This window comes from Calonectris borealis, chromosome 21, assembly GCF_964195595.1.
Source record: "Calonectris borealis chromosome 21, bCalBor7.hap1.2, whole genome shotgun sequence".
Lineage (NCBI taxonomy): Eukaryota > Metazoa > Chordata > Aves > Procellariiformes > Procellariidae > Calonectris > Calonectris borealis.
In genome coordinates, this window is record NC_134332.1 from 7,309,709 (window position 1) to 7,330,549 (window position 20,841).

At 46.8% G+C, this 20,841-nt stretch overlaps 1 protein-coding gene across 16 annotated transcripts in view; it reads left to right on the forward strand.

The window, feature by feature from the left end:
• Window positions 1–267: 267 nt before the first annotated feature.
• Window positions 268–20,841, forward strand: part of PRRC2B (proline rich coiled-coil 2B) — a 51,107-nt gene continuing 30,533 nt past the window's right edge. For 7 of the 16 annotated variants that reach the window (XR_012676770.1, XR_012676771.1, XM_075170544.1 and 4 more), the window contains exons 1-7: window positions 305–537; window positions 14,023–14,190; window positions 15,152–15,329; window positions 15,549–15,651; window positions 16,661–16,733; window positions 19,511–19,654; window positions 20,303–20,544. Coding sequence is in view for 12 of the 16 variants with exons in the window: in XM_075170544.1 (XP_075026645.1) it covers window positions 14,076–14,190; window positions 15,152–15,329; window positions 15,549–15,651; window positions 16,661–16,733; window positions 19,511–19,654; window positions 20,303–20,544 (855 nt within the window). In the remaining 4 variants the exon portion in view is untranslated. Of the gene's footprint in view, window positions 538–14,022; window positions 14,191–15,151; window positions 15,330–15,548; window positions 15,652–16,026; window positions 16,108–16,660; window positions 16,734–19,510; window positions 19,655–20,302; window positions 20,545–20,841 lie in introns of those variants that run through there. The other 9 variants (XR_012676772.1, XR_012676773.1, XM_075170553.1 and 6 more) reach the window with 4 other exon arrangements.

Consider the following 20,841-nt stretch of genomic DNA (forward strand, 5'->3'; position numbering starts at 1 on the left):
CTGCCTCCATGAGGGGCCGGGCACCCCGCCAGGCCCAGCTCCCTCCGCCTCAGCCCGCCCTGGTGGCTCTGAGGGAAGAATCTCCCTCGGGGCGCCTGCTCCGGGCGTGTGGGGTGGAGAGAGGGGTCGGGGCCGGAGGGAGCCGCCATGGCCGCGGCTCTACCCCTTTCGCCTGCCCTCGCCCCTCAGCACCACCCCCCCCACCTCCCCTCCATCTTGGGCCGCCCCTGCGGCGCCGGCGGGGCCCTGCAGGCGGCGCTGTGCGGAGGGCGGCGGCGCGGCGCCCTCCCGCGCGGGATTGACAGGCCGGGCCGGGGGAGGAGGGGGAGGAGGAGGAGGAGGAGGGAGCGGCAGCGGCAGCGAGAACCCGTATCGCCCCGCATCCCGCCGCCGCCGCCGCGCAATCCGCCGCCATCCGCCGCGCCCCGCGCCCATCGCTCCTCCGCACCCGGCTCCCCAGGCACTCCCGGCTCCCCGCCACCACCACAGGTGGGTATCGGGGGCCGGCGGCGGCGGCGGCCGCGGATATTTGGGGCGGTGAGTGGGGCCAGGGGGGAGGAGGAAGGGGAGGGAGAGGGAAGGTGGGACGAGGCAGCCCTAAAATGGAGCCGGAGCCAGCGGCTGCCTGCGGCTGCGGCACCCCGCGGCCGCCTGGCCTGGCCCGGCGGGGGGGAGGAGGCGGCGGCGCAGCCCCGGCGGGTCCCCCGGGCCGGGGCCTGGCGGTGGGGGGCCGGGACGGCTGTGGGAGCGACCCCCCATCTCGGGCTGTTGTAGCCGCCTGTGTGTATTGTGCGACACCCCCCCCCGCGGGGATGGAGGCGGCAGGGGCAGCCGCGGGGCCTGGCTGGGCCGTCCCCGGCCCCATCCTCGGTGAGGGCCACGGTGAGGCCCGGGGGGGACTGGCGGGGGCCGCCTGCGCTTGGGGCCCGTCGTCCGGGCTCCTGCCCCCGGGCCGGGGGAGGCCTGCTGGGTGGCTGTCCGTGTGTGCGGCGGGGCTGGAGCCTCCCCCCCCCCGCCGCCCCGCTCCCCGGAGGGGTGCAGCAGGGGCTGGGGGCGAGGGGAAGCGGGGTGGGGTGGGGGGGCTTCCCGCCGCAAGGGCAGGTTGTTTTTCTTCATCGTCTGGAGTGTGACACAAAGATATTTTTGTCGCGCCGTGTGTGTGTGTGTGTGTGTGTGTGTCTCAGCAAAACAAGGGGGGTGGCATCCAGAAGGCTCGGTCGGTTTGTTATTGTGCGGGAGCCGACAAAAGGGTTGCTGAGGCCGAAAGCCGAAATGCGGCTTGGGGCGGGGGGTGTGCGGGGCAGCTGCTGACCGTGGGGCGGGTAAGGATGGAGTTTGTGCGCTTTGGTGCTGGCAGAGCTTGTTAGGTGGGTTTGAAAAGATGGTTTTCTTTGGTTTAGGAAGGAGTTTTTCATCTCTGTGTGGGAGCAGATGTGCTGCAAGCTGGAGAAACCCTGATGCGGGTCGTGGGACACATGTGCTGTGCATCTTCACCAGGGGGGTGGTTTGTTTAGTAGTGTTAGTTGTGAACTAGGAGGGTTTTTTCGTTAACAACCCCCTGGTCTCCGAAGTCGAAGCTGGCCGACGGGGTTTGAATGAGCTGGGAGCTGCAGGTTTTGTTCGGAAAGTTGTTTTGGTTTTCTCTCCTGAACGTGCAAAGGGTGAGATATACTCTTTCGAGTATCAACTCATCAGATATTTGTATATTGATGTTACTAGTGTTTGGGTTGATAACATATGATAAATATAAATGTTTAGGACTTTAGCAATTTTGTTTCTTTCTAGGAACAGGTATTAAGTGTAAGCATATTGCAGTGTGTACATCATCTGCTGTAGTCTGCTTAGGGGGAAGGCATCCTGCCCCTTCCAGGACTGAATCAAGGTTTATAGTGGAAGTTTTGTTTGTGTTAAGCCTTGTCTCGCAGATGCACATGGGGCCGCCACTGGAACGGGCCTTTTCATGATGCATGAATAGCTGGTTCCTGCCTTGGAGAGCCCAAGTTTGGAGAATCGGCTCCTCGTGGGGTAGATTTCTCAGATATAAACCGGAAAGGATGTAACTTTTGCATGTGCCTTTTCCACATTCAGTTGGCACTGGGGTAGTTAAATCCCAGCACCCTAAAAGCTAGTGCTCTGGGCCAGGGACTGGGGAATAAAGTCACCTGGAGGAGGAGGGAGGCTGAGACCATATTATTCTGAAAGTGGAATTTAAAGACTGGGTGGAAAGTGATGGTTTCGGGATGATTTCTGTCTGAAAAGTTGAAATATCTACCTGCATTTTTCACTTCATTTGAAGTATTGTAAATGGGCCTGGGTGTTTTATCAGGACCGCATCTGGGGTTCTTGAGGTCTTTGTGGGTTCATCATGGGCGATGCTGCTTCTTTCAGGACAGTGGCCTAAGAGTTCTTCCTAGTTAGCAGAGTCTATTTTTGGGGTATGATAAACAAGACCTCTCCTATATGACCTATTTGAAATGGGCTAACTTTTCTTTTTACAGTTAAAAAGTTCAGATTAAAAATCATACTCAGACAAATCACAAATACTGTTTGAGATTGCTGGGGGGGGTTGGGGGTGTTTTTATTTTGTTTTGGGTTGTTTTTTTTTTTTTTTTTTTTTAAATTGCACGTTTCCTTAGGCCAATGCAAGTACATCTGCTGTTAGCCATGTTTTGATTTTGTGCTTAATTTGATATGTACATTGAATATAAGTTGATTACTTTTTTTTTTTTTTTTTAATTGGTCTGGTCTGCTTTTCTGCATGGCATGAGTAGACTAGATGTCACACATTTTAGGACACTTTCATCAGTCTTCACTGATAAGAAAATATATTTCTACATGACTTGAGCAGATACCTTTCCTTTTAAAAAAAAAAAGTAGTAAAAACACGAGCTTTATATAGGTTTCCAAAGTTGTCATTATATAGTGCCTTGGTGCCTTGTTTTTTCTAAATCCAGGGAATTTTTTATTTGGTCTTACAGTGCATTTTTTGATGAACTGTGGGCTTTTTTCCTTTTTCTGTGTGTGCATGAGAACTTAAAAGTGAAACTCAGCCAACTGGCTGAAGCTGGAAAAGTGAGTAAATAGTCCATACAAATGCTGGAAAGGAGATGCAGGGTTTAAAAGTATTTTAGTTTTAATAAATATGAGTAATGTTCCTAAAGAATTTTTATAATAATAATAATAATAATAAATATATTATTTATCCAAATGCTGGAAAGGAGATGCAGGGTTTAAAAGTATTTTAGTTTTAATAAATATGAGTAATGTTCCTAAAGAATTTTTATTAAAATGATTTAACTCTATAGTTACATTTTAATAAAGCCTTTTATTAAAGCTTTGTGTAAAACCTAACTTCAAAGGCTAATGTACTTCAACTACCTCCTTCTAAAAGTAGGGGTGGCACTGGAGTCCGTATTTGTCTTGTGCCTGACGCAGCGTGCCGTGGTATCTGAGTGAGTGGTGGTATAAAGACAAACAATCCTCAGTCCTCCTGTGTGTGGCACTGATGCTTTTGCTTAGCACCTGATTCCCGTACCGCATCCTCCTCATCCTGCAGGGTATCGCATCTGAGGTGTAAGTGGGGAAAAATCAGGACCGTGGTTTTGGCATGTCTGGTAGTGCCTCCAGTTTGCCTGAGCTGTACAGTGCAGAGCCTGTTAGATTATCCATTGCAGAATTACCTGCCTATTTAAGATTCAAAAGGGTTAGTTGCTCAAGGCCTTCATTGTACTTACCTGAGTGATTGAAAGTATTTAAGGGCGAGCCAGGCTAACTTTCTTAAGTGCTGCTGCATTGAAGATAATAGTAAGCCATTTTATTTTTTCTTTTATGATGATAGTCTGTACGAAGAGATTTTGGCATAGTGGCATTTCCACTTGTAATTGTGTATTTTCTTGTTGTAGGAAAAGAAGCAATATGAACAGGAGAAACTTACTGAATACAGGATGGTAACTTTAGGGAAGGGAGGGAGAGGGTTTATTCCAAGGGCTGGACCTTTGGTCATCCCTGCTCCTTTTTACTAGATTCCTCATTTATTCTGCAACTTGGCAATGAGTGCCTTGCTCTTCAGCTAATCATGCCTTGTAAGTGGGTTTTGTTTTTCATGTGGCACTGACTCCTTATCCTAATAGGTTGATAATTTCACAGCTCCTTATCACTAGTTTCCCATTTGGAACAGAAAAAATACAACTGTGAGTCTGTCAGGTATCAGACAATGAGGTGAAAGCGCAGTGAATAGGTAAAGGCTGGGGAGGTGCAGCTCTCTCCTTTGCAGAACATCTTTTTCTAACTGCTGAAATTAAGTGACTTTCTTAAGAAAGTCACGACAGCATGCTCCTGGAAAGCACCTTCTGAAGGCGGTTTTGCAGGTATGTGCAAAACCCATCTGGTTTGGTTAAGAATTGTTCTTTCCCACAGGAGGGAAAAATGGGGCTAAAGCAGGAGATTGTATTATAATATTAAGCCTGACTGAAATGTAGCTTGGGCTCGTTTTTAGTTAGTAACTTGTACTAGTATTCAGAATGTTCTCTGTATGCGTGTGTGCTTCCTGTGCAGAAGTAACTGAGAAGTTTGAGCTTATGAGCTGTTTATTTCAGAGCAAAGCTGTTCAGATGTGTATAGCTATAAATCCTGATTCCTTTTTTTTTCTCCGGGAGCATTGGGACCGTAATTGAAATGGACTGGAGGCTGGTTTAGTAGCCCTAGGTTGTTCTATATTTACCTGTGGCGTTGGTTTGTTGTGAAGCTGCTTGACTTGCAGTGCTGTGGGGTCTGTGAGGACAGAAAGTGTTTTTGAGGTGTTAAAAGGTGTATGTGCAGTTCTGCAGGGGGTCATTGTACTTACAGCCAAAATACAGTGTCAGAATGCTTACATTTTCAGGAAAGTGCTGGTAAACTGGAAGGGGCAAGAGAGTTATATCTTTAAGAGACTACAGGTATTAATTTGTGGAAGACTGGTGAAAATCGTACCTTGAGTTGAAAGGAAGAGGTAATGGCCAGATTTGAAACATGCAAAAGTGAAAGAGGGGGTGAAGGTGAACCAGGCTTAACTGCGAAGAAATACAGGAAAAATACCAGGAAGAAAGTGAGGACTTGCTAACAGCAGCCTAGGATCTGGCCAAGAGGACTGTAGTACTTCAAATGTCCACAGGGCTTCAATTAGCTGTTGGGAGCATCCTCAATAGCCTTTGAATTTCAGGGGAGTAGCACTTAAGAGGAGTAAACTATATAGTATTTGCACCCTGTTGGAAGAGTCTTGGTGGAGGAATCCTTCCTGGGTAGCCGTTGAGACATTTTGGACAGGATTTGTAGTGATAGTGCTGCAGGGAGTGAATAGAGACAGGTTTGAAAAGCTTGCACTGGGACGTTGCCTCCCACAGGCACTTCTTGTGTGGGAATATAGTGATTTTTTTCACAAGAGTTCTGCTGTGGGGTAGATTCTTCAGCTCTTCCTACCTGTATGTGGGTTGGGAGCCCGTACAAAAGCCTCAAGTGCTCTTGTTCAGAGTTTGGAGTGGGCTGTGAAGCAGGCAGGGGAGTAGGGACATGCTGAAGAAATGCTTCTTCATGGCTGGAATAGTATGAAGTATGGTTTTATCTTTTTCTGAAATAACCAAAGAATCAAGCTCCCACCTAGCAATTGAAACTTCATGAACCATCATTTAGGAGCAGATTCACAAGATCTGGGTGTTCTTACGGTGTCAGTGTTCTGCGTCCGAGCAAAATGTTGCCTTTGGTGATGCCTGTGATCCTGTTGCAGTGAAAGCGGTGTATGGGGTGGTTCATTTAGGAGGTGTTCGCAGCGTTCCCCATCATGACATGCAGACCTGCTCATCTAGAACTCCTCTGGAGCAGGGCTTCGTGCTGCTCCTGGTCCCACAGCATTAGGAAGGCACTGTGGTTCAGAGGGTGGTTTCCAGCCCCAGAAAGTGGGAGATGAAGGATCTGTTTCTTGCTTTGCCACTCAGCATAGCAGCAGAGTTCTGCAGTATCATTTTCCTATCTGGAAAATAGAAGTGATGATGCTTACACACCTTGTCAGTTATGCACTGCAAATATTTATGTAAATTAAAGCATCTGTGAAGTGTTTTCACTTCCTGTCCAGCCCAGCGTAGTCCAGATGTCTTGTGCATAGTCTGAGTTGCTTAGCTCTCCAGAAAAGCTAAAGCTACCTAAAGATCTTTCTTCAGAATACTGAAGCACACCGCATGTAATGTTGGGTTTCTTACCACTTTGTACCTGTGTCCTTTTCCCATCAGATTCCTGTTAGCATCCTTGGCGTTCATTTATAGTGCAAATGGCTCCTACGAGTAGGCTTCCTCTAAGAAAGGTTGCTGTGCAATGCTGCATTGCTCTAGTGTTGTTAAAATTGGCGCACCTGGAGGAATACTTCCTTGGAAGCTTCAGCATCTGCAGTGTTTATGAACTGCAGGCTTGTTTGAACTGCTTGTAATATTATTAATGATTTGAACGGGCTGCATCAGTCTTGATGGCTGTGGGAAATTGGAGAAATCCGATAGAGAAAGAGCTATTCAGCTCTTGCCAGGGCAGCTTTGTACCCTGCAGTGTGTGTGTTGGTGCTGGCCTGTCTGGCTGTGAAGGTGCCTGCCGGAGGAGCTCCCGTCAGCGCCTTGGGGAGGAACAGGACTTGAGGGATCTGCTCAGCAAGGGTGTACAGGAACCTCTCCCTTGTGTGTGCAGTGAGGGATTGGCGTTTACTGCCTGCTGATTAATATCATTGGGTTTTATCTCTAGTCTCTCTCTTCATAAAGATAATGTTTTGTACATAACCTGCATGGGAGCTGAGGCCCTGAACTCAGCAGATAGCCTGAGAGTGTGGAGAGGTGTTACCAAAGCAGATCTGGTAGTGAGGCTCACTGGCACAAGATAAACACCCACCTCCCCATTCCAGTGTGATCCTTCCTGAGACTGCAGAGAAAACAGAGCTACTTACTCAACAGCTGATGGCATTTGTGTGGAAAGAGCTGTATCTGTTCCTGAAAAAAGAACTGTTAACCCTAAAGACTGCTAGCTTTGCTCTGATTTCATCTCTTGGAGCTGTGACATCTCTGGTTTCCTCTCTGCTTGTTTGCTATAAAACCTATGTTCACTGCTGAGAGATGGAGTAAGTTGCTGAGCTTGGGACCAGGTAAAGGATTTGTGAAATGTGTGTGACTTAACTGGAAGAATTTCTGTGGTCACGCCTCAGAATGCATCTATTCTCTGGCAGCAGTCGATTGCGGTCCTTCCCCTTTGCCGTGGCTGTGTAGGGCTCTCCAAGATGAGCTATGTCTAATGACTTGGAGGCTTACATTTGGGTTCTGGAGCTGGCAGCACAGGTGTTTCACCTACGCCACTCCTGCTGCGTCTCACCTCGGTTATACGGGTATCATCACTGTGATGATTTTTAAAAGTCTGTGTGGCAGAAGTGTCAGGACTAAGGGAATTTCACACCTTAAAATACAGTGGTGTTCAATTTAGTTGTTAGTGATGGAGGCATCTTTGCCTTGAGCTGTCAGTCGTAAGACCTGGTGCAATGAAAATAGTTCACGCTGTGTGGGTGCCTCCTGCCCTCGTGGACTCCTCTGAAGCAGTGGGCAGGATTGGGTCCACTTTCTGTGCCAGTGGACAGTCTCTTCCACTGAAAGAGGTTGTTCTAGACATGGCAGGTGCTGCTGCAATGCATTCCTTCCTCGTTTGACTCCTCTTTACAACTTGCTCCTTTGTGATCAAGAGCTGCATTTTCTTTGAGGGTCTTGGCAGTGCAGGTTTGGGTGGCTGGGGCAGAAACCTGAGCTCTGGGACCTCTAACACTGCCTACAGCGTTACTTGAGCAAACTGTTTCTTTGCCTTGGTTACCCAGCCTGTAAAATAGGACTGATAGTACCAGCCCTGTTACCCATCAGGAGATCCCTACCAGCTATTCGCAGTCTGTTGTTGTTGCTCAGATACCCAAATGCCCAGTTTACCTTACAGTTCAGCTGAATGTTGCCAGGAGCTTTCTGAACAGGTTTTGCCAACAGAGCATTATGCCAGGGATTTCTTTTGTGTTTGGATTTAAATTGCTTGCTCGTGATCAGCCTCTGTGCTTTGGGGTTGGGGGAACAGGATGTTGTATCTGTGTATTCTCCCCGGACATTCAGCTCTCAGAAGAACCTGAGCAGGGCAAAGTGGAAGGCAGAATCACTTTGGAGGCTGTAGGTAGCGTGCTTCAGCTCTGGGCCTTGGTTGTGGAGGAGCCAGAGCTAAATATGACTCTTAAGGGTAAAGATTTGCATTTGAATATGAGCCCTCCTTTGTGCCGGCAGCTCGTGGAGATCACTAGGTCACTTCCCTTTCCTCTTGTACTAGAGCGATTGGGGTCTGGATTTGTTGATGCCACAGGTGGTTTTTGCTGAACTGAGCTGCTCTGTCCTCTGTGGGTTTTGCCTCTGAAATGTGAAACAGCAAAGCAATACGCTCCTTTATTGTGTCTTGTTGCAGAAGCGCCTACAGGAAGTCACGATTTCTGAGCCTGGCGAGGTTTATAGATGGGGCATCAGAGTCAGTTTGGGCTGGGGCTTGTCTCATTTAATACCTTTATGGCCTGGCTGAGAGGGCAACGAGTGTGATGTTGGTAGTCGGTGCTTCGTAAGATACCTTGCTGCCTCCCTGCAGTAATCAGTTCCTGATTCTGAGGGGTATGAAAGCCCTGCAGTGCTTCCTCTTGGGTTAGAGATACAGTTATTCCTGACAAGCTGGCACCAAGGGGTCAGTTCCTTCTTTACAGCACTGATGGGGCAAATGGGCAGAAAATGGGCTCTGTTTCGTTGGAGGGCTGCTGTAGACAGACACTCCTTTCAAGAAAAGAATTTACTGCACACCTTGGGTTTTCTGCTGCTTGAAAAGGAGGGGGAGTTTCATGAGCACAGGATCTCGTAAGTACTTTCTGTAGGCTGTGGACCAGCTTTCTGGCTGGATTTTTTTTTTCTCCATGCCAGAGTCTTGCATCCTCAGGATGAAGTATTTCTTATCTTTGTCTGTGTCCTTAATTACTGCAGGTCAGAGCTCCTTTTCAGGGTGTAGCATTGTCTGTCCAGCCCTTACAGAAAGGACCACAGAACTCATTAATGTATTTGTGTAAATACAATTGAGCTCTTCTCCAGACTTCAGTCTGCTTTATCTGTTTTACAGTAAGTTACAAATCCACCCTTTCTGGCTGCCTTTCTCTGCTGCCTGCCTTCCCAGCACTGGGAAAGCTGTTTAGCAGAGAGGTGAGGCTTCTGTATTTCACAGGCCAAACCTGAGATAATGGAGATCTGTTTTCTCTATAACTGTGCAGTGGTTCAGTAACAGTAGTTGTGATTCCCATTCTGTTGGTACATTTATAAGAGGGGGCAGCAGGTGAGCTTGGTGAAGACAAAGCTGAGAAAATGAGGTCAGGTCCTCTTACAGGACATGCCCTTTCTGCCCCCGCTGTTGTCATGTTTTATCTCTGCTTTTACAGCTCCATGCCACAGAGTTAATGATAGATACGCTGTCCGGAAGACTCTGCCCCTCCTCTTCGTGGTCCTGCTGCATGTCTCGAATCCAGGGTGGCTTGGCTTAGAGAGGCCTGACGGTGGGGCTGGCCAGCGGGCAAGTCTTTTGGCAGACAGCCTCCAACAGTATTACTCAGCTAGCAGCATACCTCTGCAATAAATCACGGGCGATGTGATCCTGATCTGCCATTCCCTGTTTTTCCAAGGAGACAAAATTCATGGGGAGATGCAGAGAGAAGCTGGAATTGTGCAGAATTAAAAGAACCGGTACTGCCAAATATACTTGTTCAGCTAAGCAAGGAGGGTCCCCCCTTGTGAATCAGGAGCTGTCTTTGCTATGGGGTGTCTATCTTTTCTCTGCACTGCAGACTGCTGACTTCTCCCTGTCTGGCAGGACTTGGTGCTACATTCAGGATCTCGGCAGGCCCTTTTTCAGGTGTACCAACAAATCTTAGCCAGCTCCCTTTGGAAACAATGCCACAGAATGACAGCAAGTGGCTTTTTGTGGCCTAGACTCTTGCTACAGCCTCTGCCTGCAGCTCTTCTGTATTGATCCTATTGACTTTGTACTGATATTCTCCTGTTGGTCCCCTCCTTACTAAGCAGTATCTCCTAGGAACTGAATGCTCGCCTGGTCCCTTCCCCGTGAGGCTGATGATCCCTGCCTGGCCCAACAGGACTTCTAGAGGATATAAGCGCATCTGGCACCAAGCCCCTAGGGCAGCTGGTCACACCGTTTGACCAAAGCTCTTCCAAGGGCAGCCAGTGGTGTCCTTCATCACTGAGGCAGGTGGCTACCGTTTCACAAATAGGTGATTCTTGGTGGGACATGTTCCAGGAGAAGTAGTGGTATCTCCCTGTTGAGAGATAAATGTTCAGCTATAAGAACTACCAGCAAAATTGACCGTGTGTATTTAAAGAAGAGTGAACATCACTAATCTTCTGTAAAACTATTTTTTTAAAAGGTTTCACATTACCAGTAACATTAGAAACCACAATAGATTTCAGTTTAACATCAACTCCAAACAGTTCTCTTTTCTGAAAGTAGAGTTCAGCTTTTGCATCCTGTGAGTTTCTGAGCAATTTGTATAAAATTTCAGGTCAAAAATCTTCCTGCTTCTGGAGAAAAGCCTTTTCACTGTTAATCTCCATCCTGTTGCTTTGTTTTGTGTTTGTGGCTGCTGCTGTGAAGTGAGCAAGGAGTGAAGGTCTGCAGTGGTCTCGGGTCCTTTGCCCGAGTGATTGTGCTCAGTGTAGAGCTCAGTGGTGTGCGAGTAGCTGAAGTGATTCCTTCTAGTGTGTGTGTTACCTTTCATAAATCTGTTTGCCCTGCTCAATTAAGGCTGGCTAGCTTCCAGGTATTCAAGTTCCATTGAAGTCTTGTGAATAAAACACCAGCAGCCCAGCCTCCTTCATACACAGATTTACAAAGAGCTTTGCAGACAATCCCGTTTGTCAGGAGTCTCTCCTTTTGGCTGTGTTTTCAGCTCAGGGGTTTCCAGTTGTTACCAGTGCCAGTAACTCAAGGTTTTCACGTGGTTCTTTTTGCAGGACAGGCTCTGGTGCTCGGTAGATCCCTGCTGTAGCTCCAAGACTTGCATGCTCTGGCACTTAAAATGTCACTGTTGGTCTCCGGATTAGAACGTACCCCTTTAAAATGCAGTTAGATGGGGTCAGTACCCACACATGAAATCCAGGGCAACACGATGTGGACATGAAGACTCCTGGGTAGCGAAGCTCTCTGCCCAGGAAGTGATTCTGGTGCAGTGATTTGTACCCTGGGGCCTCTAATGTAACTGGTCATATTGCAGTATTTTCTGATTCCTCTGAGACACAGGAGATCTTGCTAGTCCTAAGAACGGGAAGAGCTGAGCTTCATGCTAAAACTGCTGGTGAACCTTCCCCCAAAGACCTCTATAAACCCAGAGAGAAACCTTACAGAAATGCTGGTGATTGATTTTTTTTTTTTTAATTTATTTGTTTATTTTTTTATTTCTGTGTAACAGGGGATAATGGTTTCTTCAGGGTCAGCTATCGGACACGGGGACCCTGAGCACAGGTCAGAGGCTTTGCCGAGGCTGTCACTTCTCAGTTGTCAGCATCGGCATGTGCCTTCTGGTTCTAGCTTTCCTAATAATAAGCATGCAGGCTGGCAGTTCAATTCTTAATGAACTTGATTTTTTTATCAGAAATGGCTTTGCTCTGCAAGGCTGGAAGGCCTTGATGATCCCTGCCTGGATTCTGTGTTTGACTGTGTGGTGGGAAAGTAGTCCAGTGTCGTGACAGCCTTGGGAGGCTCTGTGGCCTTTCTGAAGTGCTGTGGGTGACCTGGGTGCCGAGTGATCCCCGTGGCCAACACACCCATGGACTAGCTCAGATCTGCAGCTGGCCGCCGTCAGGCGGGACGGACAGCAAGGTCCTGCCTGCGGGATGGCTCTGAGGGGCTCAGCGCCTCTGCAGCCTCTTTGTATGGAAAGGGCCTCACCTCTCCACGGACTTGTTTTCCCCTTTGGAGCACACACATAATGCACAAACAAAGCTGTGTTTCACCTTTTCAGCTTCAAAGCATTGAAGGAGTTCAAAGTAAATTTCACACAGCAGCGGTGGCTGTCCCAGAAAGCTTGACAAGGGGCTTTATCCCGACACATCCCCAGCTCCTCTGCTCTCAAGTGGTTGTTTATTCCTCTCGCACCCTTTTAATGATATAAGATGTAATCAAGAGGCAGCTGAGACCCAGTTGCATAACTGGTTGTCAGGGTTTCTCTTTGGCAGCGTTACCCTGCGTGCTGTTTGCATGCTGACTTTCAGGAACTCAGGGATTCTCTGTTAACCGACTAACTCCTGAACCTGATGTGGTAGTTCTTTTTTTTTTTCTAATGCCTACTAATTTTGCCTAGTTTGAGTTTTCTAAACCTCAAAGTGGATTTTGTACTGGATTCTGTACAGGATCCTGGGTACAGGATTGACGTGCTCTGGGTAGACCCTGAGCCAGGCTCCCTCTGCAAGGCTCAATATACCTGCAAAAGCAGGTGGCTGTGCTCTTGCCAGCACAGCTGAGGGCTGGCATGCAGCACCCTCTGCTATTTGCTCTGGTCCAGGGCTCCCCACAACTCTGCCAGTTCAGACAGGTCATTGTTCTCAGTCCAGCTTCTACTTTCCTGCCAAGTCTGTGCTAATCAGTGGTTTTTGTCCCTTTCTCTTTCATGTCTGTGATATGATAAGGCATTGCTGGTGGAAGTTGTAGCCTCTGGTCAGATACGGTTTCTTTCAGAAAGAGTTATTTCTGACTGTGTTTGAAACATGTTTTCAGCTGGATGAGTTTCAGAAAGGGTGAAGGGTGGGAAAGTCCGATATATATAGCGTTTTGTTATTCCAACGCGGAGTTGCAACCCTAAGATGGGACCTGGCAGATGGTGTAATAAAACTGCCAGCAGTTTTAGGCTTGAAGTGGAGGCTTTACAACCAGAAATCTGGAAATCTAAATTACGTATGAAAAGGTTAGAGTATGCTCCTAGATTTGAGAAAATTTAGAACAGAGAATTATCCTTGAAAAAAATGAAAGAAAGGTCCTTTGAAAGTAAGCAAAGTTTCTTTTCTGACATATAAGTTGACCTACAGTGTGTGCGTTCCCCATGTTTTAGCTTTGTCCTAGGCTCCAAGAGCCAAAAAGTGAAACCAAGAGACTGCCTCATGAAGGGTGTTAATCACAGCAAAGATCAGCGTGAAAAACTGACAAACCACATCCATTGTGAAAAGTGTATTTATAGCTAAAAATGGTGTTGAAGGTGCCAGCAACAGAGAAAATATAATCTTTTTTAATAAAGTGTTTTCAGGATTTATAGTGGAACTGTTGAACCCACCACAGGTTCAAGAGTCTGAACATGTTTCATTTGAGCAGTTTTTTTGGACTCCTTAAACTCTGTTTCATGGCCAGCAGATGGGAACAAGGGAATTTGAAGAAATAACTCTGTTACCTTCAGGTGATGCTTTCAAAGCATTAATTGCTGGTACAAGTCATTAACTGTGGCCGGTGTGGAACCATAATCTTATAAACATTACAAACCCAGCTACCAGTGCTTCAGTGGGAAACCCAATGATAAATTCCAGCGTGGTATAAGATACAGTGCTTTTCTGTCATTTATGTTTAGGAATCCTTGTGCGTAGCTGCTTATTGTTAGACTTATTCTTTTAAAGCAAGGACTATGTTGACAACCCTCTCTCGTATTCTCATGCCTGAAGAAGCTCACCTCTTTCAGCACTGGAGTGGCAGAAAAAAAAAAATGATGCTGAGAGAAGTGTGTTCCTGCAGTTCTTTTCATTCAGGTTATGAATCTTAAATTCCACAAGCTTCTTGCGACTAAAGAGGAGAGGGTTAAAACCTTCTAACTTAGTGTCTGCTCACTGAATATCTGCAGTTCTAGCAGTTGTGCATGCTTTACTTTTTACTTGTCTGTGGCTGAATAATCTGTTTGATGGCGTTTCCCTGGTTCTCTTTCATTAAAAGGCAGATCGGGAGCGGCGCAGAGAAATTTCCTTACTAGATGACATTTCATCGCAATGTCCGATCGTTTGGGGCAAATAACCAAGGGAAAGGATGGGAAAAGCAAGTACTCGACTCTCAGCCTGTTTGATAAGTATAAAGGAAAGTCAATAGAAGCTATCAGAACTACAGGTAAGAAATGCGTTCAGAAAGCTCCTTTTGGTGTCTTCCAGGAGCGTTGCAGAGCTAATTGAGGTTGTTGGCCCTGTGGGAAGCAGCTGGGTTGCAGAGCTGTTTGGGCTGGTGTCTAAGCCTGTGTTTCATTAGGACTTCAAGGAAAATGTCTGTGGTTCTTGGTGCTGCTGTTATTGTACGGAGGAATTACGGCAAAACAGCTGGGGGACTATTGGCCCTTTCGTTTAGCCTATGTCCTTGCTGCAAAGTGGTCAGGTTGCAAACTTGAGTGAAAGCCTTACTGGGGCCTTAGGCTATAACAAGACAGGGCAGTTAAGCTGAATGAAGGGCCTTAAGTTGATCAGACCTTGTGGGAGGCGAGAGTCAAGGACTGAGAGCCTCTGGGGAAGAACCTTAGTTTTGCAGTAGAGGTGTGACCAAAAGTAGGTGGTGGGGTCAAAAAAAATGGGAACATTGCCTGGACTGGCTTTGGATTTGGTGTGGGAGTAGAAAACCAAAGAAAATAAAATACTAATTTAATAAATGTGATCTGGTGGGTAGAGGTGGAAAATCTCGACCTCAGGACTCCTGGGTTAGATTACCAGTCTGTCTGCTAAGAGGTGGACTTGGATGGCCATTTCCCCAAGCTGTAAAAGGGCAATGCTGCTTCTCCTTGGTGAAATGAAAAAGGACTATCTGCACAGATAGCTAAAAAACTCTGTGGGTGTTTTCTGTTAGGAAGAATTATTTCTCTCTCCTTCCCGACCGTTGTAGGAGACTGCCTGTTAGCCAGCTGCTGCAACAGACGGCTGCTTTGCCGTGGTCCTGTGGGAAATGACCTGTATGTTGACATAGCAGCAGTGGTGCTGCTTGTTGTACAGTTCTGTTGGGACTGCACCCAGCCACAGTATGCTAATTAAGGTTACTTATCTAGCAGGATATAGCCCTCTATGACCTGCTGCTGTTCCTTTCTCACTAGTTATTCCTAGACATGGCTTACAGAGTCTTGGGAAAGTTGCTGCTGCCCGGCGCATGCCACCTCCTGCAAACTTGCCTAGCTTGAAGTCTGAGAACAAAGGAAACGACCCCAACATCATTATAGTACCCAAGGACGGTACAGGATGGGCAAACAAGCAGGATCAACCAGACCAAAAGAGGTAGGTAGAACTACTCTTTGCTAAGTTTTGTCAGGCAAGCAGCAGCAGTTGTGCACTGCTGTGCTGTGTGTTGGACCTTGCAGTGATCAGTTCTGTTGTCCATGCCAGTGTAGAGCCAATGCTAGCTTGATCTTTTAGTAACTGCTATATTGCCAGAGCTGTTTGTCTGTCTTCTTGCCTTCCTTCCCCTTTGATCTCACCTCTGCTGTCTCTTTTCAGTTCCAGTGCGACGGCTGCACAGCTGCAGGAGTCGCTGCCGCAGCAGGGTTTGCAGAAATCTGTCTCCAATTTACAGAAGCCGACACAGTCAATCAGTCAGGAGGTAGGTGCAAGCGGTCTCTGTGACTGCCACCCTGCTTCCCCTGTCTCCAGACAGCTTGAGGGTTTTCTTTAATTGTGTTGCCTTGCACAAGTAAGAATCAGCAGACTGCAATTTACAGAACAGCTCCTGTATAATCGATTCTTGTAGAATTGATTGTCTTGACTCCAAGTTACAGTGCCCCAGGAATGCTATGCTGCAGTTAGAGTATAATTCTGTGCACGTCACCTCTGTACCTTTCAAGTGTGTGCAGAAAGTCTAGCTTCAATCTAGAAAGAATGGCTGGAATGTGGGATGGCTGGTTAGCACTTCTAAACTATTTTACTTTGGGTCTAATTCAAGTGTCGCTTGGTGACAACAGAGCCAGCTCTTGCTTCCAGCCTGATGAGACTTGATAAGAAGAGATCTGGTCATGTGGGAGAAGTAGCCAGTGTCAGGACCTGAAAAAGCTACTGGCAAGTAAGAAAGCTTCCCCAGAGAGCGCAGGGACCTGGCCCCTCTGTGCTGCAGATTTCATACTTTTAGTTTAAAAAAATTTCCCAGCCCTTGAGGTTCAGGGACATCAGGACAGGAGTTATGTTTTGAAGAGGAGAAGAGTGGTTAATGCATGAGAAAATAGGGTAGCCTTCAAGTCGAGGTGTAGCATGGAACAAATCTAGAAGATTAAGAGGGACCGTTTGGGAAAATGCAACGGAACAAAGGGAAAGCTTGATTAGGGGGAGGAAAGCAAGAGGAATAGTTTGAGGAAATAGTTGGGGAAGATGAGCGGAGGAGAGATGAGAGGCAGGGCAGGGAAGAGAATTTTTGCTATAGCATCATAGTACACTGGAGTGGGGGGCAGCTAACTTTAGCCCCAACAAGAAGCTGGGGAGACCTGTGGTATCCAGTGACATCTGGGTGATCTAGAGGTCTGAACCATAGCAGGTGCCAGCCAGGAAATGAGAAACAGTCATGAGACTCCACTGATCTGTGGATGTTGGGGTTTTTTTTTGTTTTTTCGTTTTGTTTTCAGAGTACAAATTCAGTGCCAGGTGGACCAAAGTCATGGGCACAGCTGAATGGAAAGCCAGCAGGACAAGAAGGTGGTGAGTATGATAAACAGAAATGGAGCTGGGTATGTGCCTGTTTTTCCCAGACTGGCGTGAGGTGGGGTGGACTCCATTTCTTCCTGTCCTCCCTGTCTAGACTGGTGCGGAATGGGACACAGCTGTCTTGGTTACAGTGCAGTGAGGCCATATGAGTCTTGTTTTCAATCTGTGTAGTGTGTTGGCTAGAATGATGCAACTGCAGCTGTTCAGGTCTGCCAGTGCAAGACATAGCTTGAACAGAATGTGTCTCATCGCCACCTTGAACCAGAATGATTCATGCACTTGGGAAGCAGCAAGAAGTTCTGGGAGGTGAAGGTTTTGAAGGAAAAGGGAAACATTTGCCCCCTTGTAAGCATCTTCCATCAGCCCAGAGCAGCGTGTAATAAAGATGCAGAAAAGAGTGGAAGAGGGGAGAGATTGATTTAGAAGAAGAGAAGAAAGGAGAAGAGAGGACATCGGAGACTGGAAATGTAGGCACCTCCATGGCTGGTAGCATGGGGAGCTTCACCTAATTAGGTGGTCAAAAGTGAGGCTGTAATGATGATACTCAGGGAGGCTGTACGCGGCATCCTTGGTCCAAGGGTATTACAGTGCCAGTGGGTGGAAGGGCATTGAAGCTGTTGCAGGATGCAATTGCTTACACCTTGGCTGAGGCCTTTCTGTTAAGTCTCCCTGAGTAACTGTGCTGCTAATGGCTTCTGCTTGACTGAGGATCCTGAAGCAGTGTTAACATAAATTGGGAGCTTAGTTGTCTTCGGATGCATCCATTTCCACACAGGACGTGGTTTCCAGCTGCACTGAGTACTATCATTAAAACTGGAGTGAGAATACAACTCAGTTCCACTGTTTTAATGTGAACAGACCTGGAACCATTCAGTTGTTGAATGAAATTGCAGAGAGATTTGAAAGAATTGAGACAGCTGTAGATTGCAGAAATGGAGGGGACAAGCTTACCCTTGTCCTTAATGAGTTCCTTAATGAGAGGGTGTTTCTCAAAGGCTAAATGTTAAAGCAGAAACTTGCGCTTGCCTGAGGTTGGTGACCGGTGCAAAGACTGTGTGTCTTGTTTGGATAATTGGGACTTTTTTGAGACTGTTGCTGTGTAGGCCTCCTGTACAGTCATTTTGAAATTTGATCATCTAACAATGTTCTTAAAGATTTTTTTGAAAACTCATTCTAGGTCATGCTTATCCATATAGAGTTCTCAACCCAAGAAAAGAGTTGCATATGTAGCTAGGAGCATCAGAAATCTGGCTGAAAGGACTTCTTAGGCTATCCCATCCTCGCACCTCTTCTCCAGTGGCATTGAACAGTTGCTTTTTCTTCTAAGCTAATACAGCAGTTTCTAATATTATTGACAAAGAGGAAAGTCTTTTGCTTTTTGCTCTCTTTTAGGTTACTGCTGTAAAAACTTTTTTGGAGGGCGTATCCTGAAGAAATGTGGTCTAGTAAATTAATTATGAACTGCTCCATGCCTGTGTCTTCTGTATAAGGGGCATTCGGAGAAAAAAAAAGGTGCACCAAACGTTTCAGTGTGATGCTGCCTAGGGTTGGAGTACAAATTGTTAATGCCTGCACATTAACAGTCATTACATTGTGCAGCCTTACCTGGGGGGTGGAAGTCTCTGCTGAACAAGACTTACATGCTGTTAATATTCTCGTTGCCATTCTAGTTTAGTAGAACTCTCTGCACGTCTCAGATATTTTGTGGTGTATTTGAGAAATGTCCTTCTTGTGTATTCTCATCTGTCCAAAATATTTGAAGATGTTACATGCAGCAGTTGCAGTGTCTTCCCTGGAAATCTTTAGGTGGGAGGTCTTGTGCAGTGTGCAAGTTCCAGAAAGTGAAAATGACTTAAAGAAGTCAATCCTTCTTGACTCATAGGGCAAGGAAGGATAAAGATAGATGAGACTCTTTTGTCAGGTCTTCAGTACTCATTGCTGATACTTCTAACGTGGCAATTCTGAAATGTCCTTTTTAAAAAGAGCATTAGCCAAGTAACACCAAGAAACAGTTCTCAAGAAAGCAATTTTTTTTAATGTTTAGTAGTGCGACAATGCTGACAATTTCATTTTCTTCAGTGTTATCTTGCCAACAGGTCTAGGAGAATTGCTGTGTTTTGTTTTTCAGTCACTGGCAGATCTTTAGAATGGACAGAAAGCTGTCATTCTAGGGTGGCTGATGACTCGGCAAGACAATTTGCCAATGACTAGAAATGAACCTGGCCTGATCTGGCCAGTGATCTGCATCTTAAAAATGCTGCAGCAAGGAGGAGAGTGGGGTATAGCATATAGCACTCAGTCCTTATCTGTGGTCTTTCACTGAATATATTGCCAGAAATCTTAACAATAGTCTTCCCAGGTAGAGTGAGATACGAGCAGAAAGAGTCTGAATAGAAATGTCAAATACTTGATAACAAGGTATCATCTATAAGCGATCTTGCAGAATTTATATCTCTGCCTCGGTCTGAATTTTGTGCTTTAAAAATAATTGGAAGCTGAGAAAGTTCACTCTGACTTTGTTGAACATGCGAATTCAAATGAAGATCCCAAGTTAAGAGTGTGGGAGTACTGGGTGAGGACATGTGTTGTCGTGTTGGTGACAGCGTCTGAGAGTGTTTTGGGTGTGAGCTGAGGTGCTGGTACAATAGTAATTTGGGCTTAAATATGCTGGAGGCCCAAATTCTCAGGAAATGTGTTTCCAGGCTGATCTGGTAAGGGAATTGAAAGAGTGGAAAGATCTTCTCTGAGTCCCACACTTATTTGTCTGACAGGTTCAAGGGCCTCAAGCCGACTGTTATCCTTCTCTCCCGAGGAATTTCCGACGCTGAAAGCAGCTGGCGAGCAGGACAAGGTTGGCAAAGAAAAGGGCGCCTTAGATCCGTCGTATGGGCCAGGACCAAGCCTCCGCCCCCAGAGTAAGTGAACGATTGTGTCTTTCTGCCTTATCCCAGCTCATAACCCCATAGACTGTGTTTTGGGTAGGGGAATGCCAGTTCACAGTAGTATCAGATATTCCATCCCTACATTTCCTTTTATCTTTTTATGAGCTCACATGTGTCAAGCTGCTTAGATTGACCACAGATTCACATGATGTTCATTGCCTGAGTTCTGTGGTCCAGACAGCCAAGTACGGACTGTCATCTACTACATTGTTTCATAAAAATTGCTGTGTGATGTTGCAAAGCAGGCCCCTTTCCCCTGGCCTAAGGGAGAGTCACAAGTGAAATGAGTGGGTGGTGTATTGTGGCTTCTCTTTGAGTGTTTGTGCATGATCTAATCGGCCTTAATTCTGCAGGATAAGAACTGTGGAGATGGGGAGCAGAGCTGATGGGAATTTAGGCTTATTGACAAGCACACCACAGGTGCAGCAGTTACTTAGTAATGGCTGATGCTGCTAGTCTCTTAGGAAAATAAACACACTTGGAAATTTTCCTTGGTCCCTGATGTTTTTCTACATGCTCAGTGTAATTAGGGCTTGACCAGAGTATTTGAGTTTCAAGATTTTTTGGCAGAGTGACTGTCTGCATTTACAAATTTTGACATAACTATTACCTCCTTTCCAGATGTCACCAGTTGGAGGGAGGGCGGTGGGAGGAACATAACCTCTGCCACATCTCTGACCGCCTCCCCTGCTGAGCTGGGCAGCAAGACCTCTAGCACTGGAGACGGAGCCCCCTCCTCAGTGAGTGCCAGCGATCCGAAGGAGCCGTCTCTCCGCCCAGCTCAGCCTGTCCGCAAAGGGGCTTCGCAGTTCATGGGAAATGTCTACCAACCACCTACATACCATGATATGCTACCTGCTTTTGTAAGTTGCCCTTTCCCCACAGATGCATAATGTCCTTGCTTCTTATAATGTGTGTGTGTGGGTTGAAGAAGTCAGCTGAGATACCTGTTTTCTGGACTCTCAGTTGGTTCCTGGGGCTTGCTCAGGGATCCTTCTCCTGATCTATTTTTAGTTTCCCCTGTTTTGCATTTGCCCTTTCATGCAAATAGAATAGTGTAGCACAGCCTTGCTCAGCCCAAAGAAGAGTTGCTACTTTCCCTCTAGAGCTGGAGAGGGTCACCATTAGCACGGGTCCTGTTAGGCAGCCAGAGGTGAAAT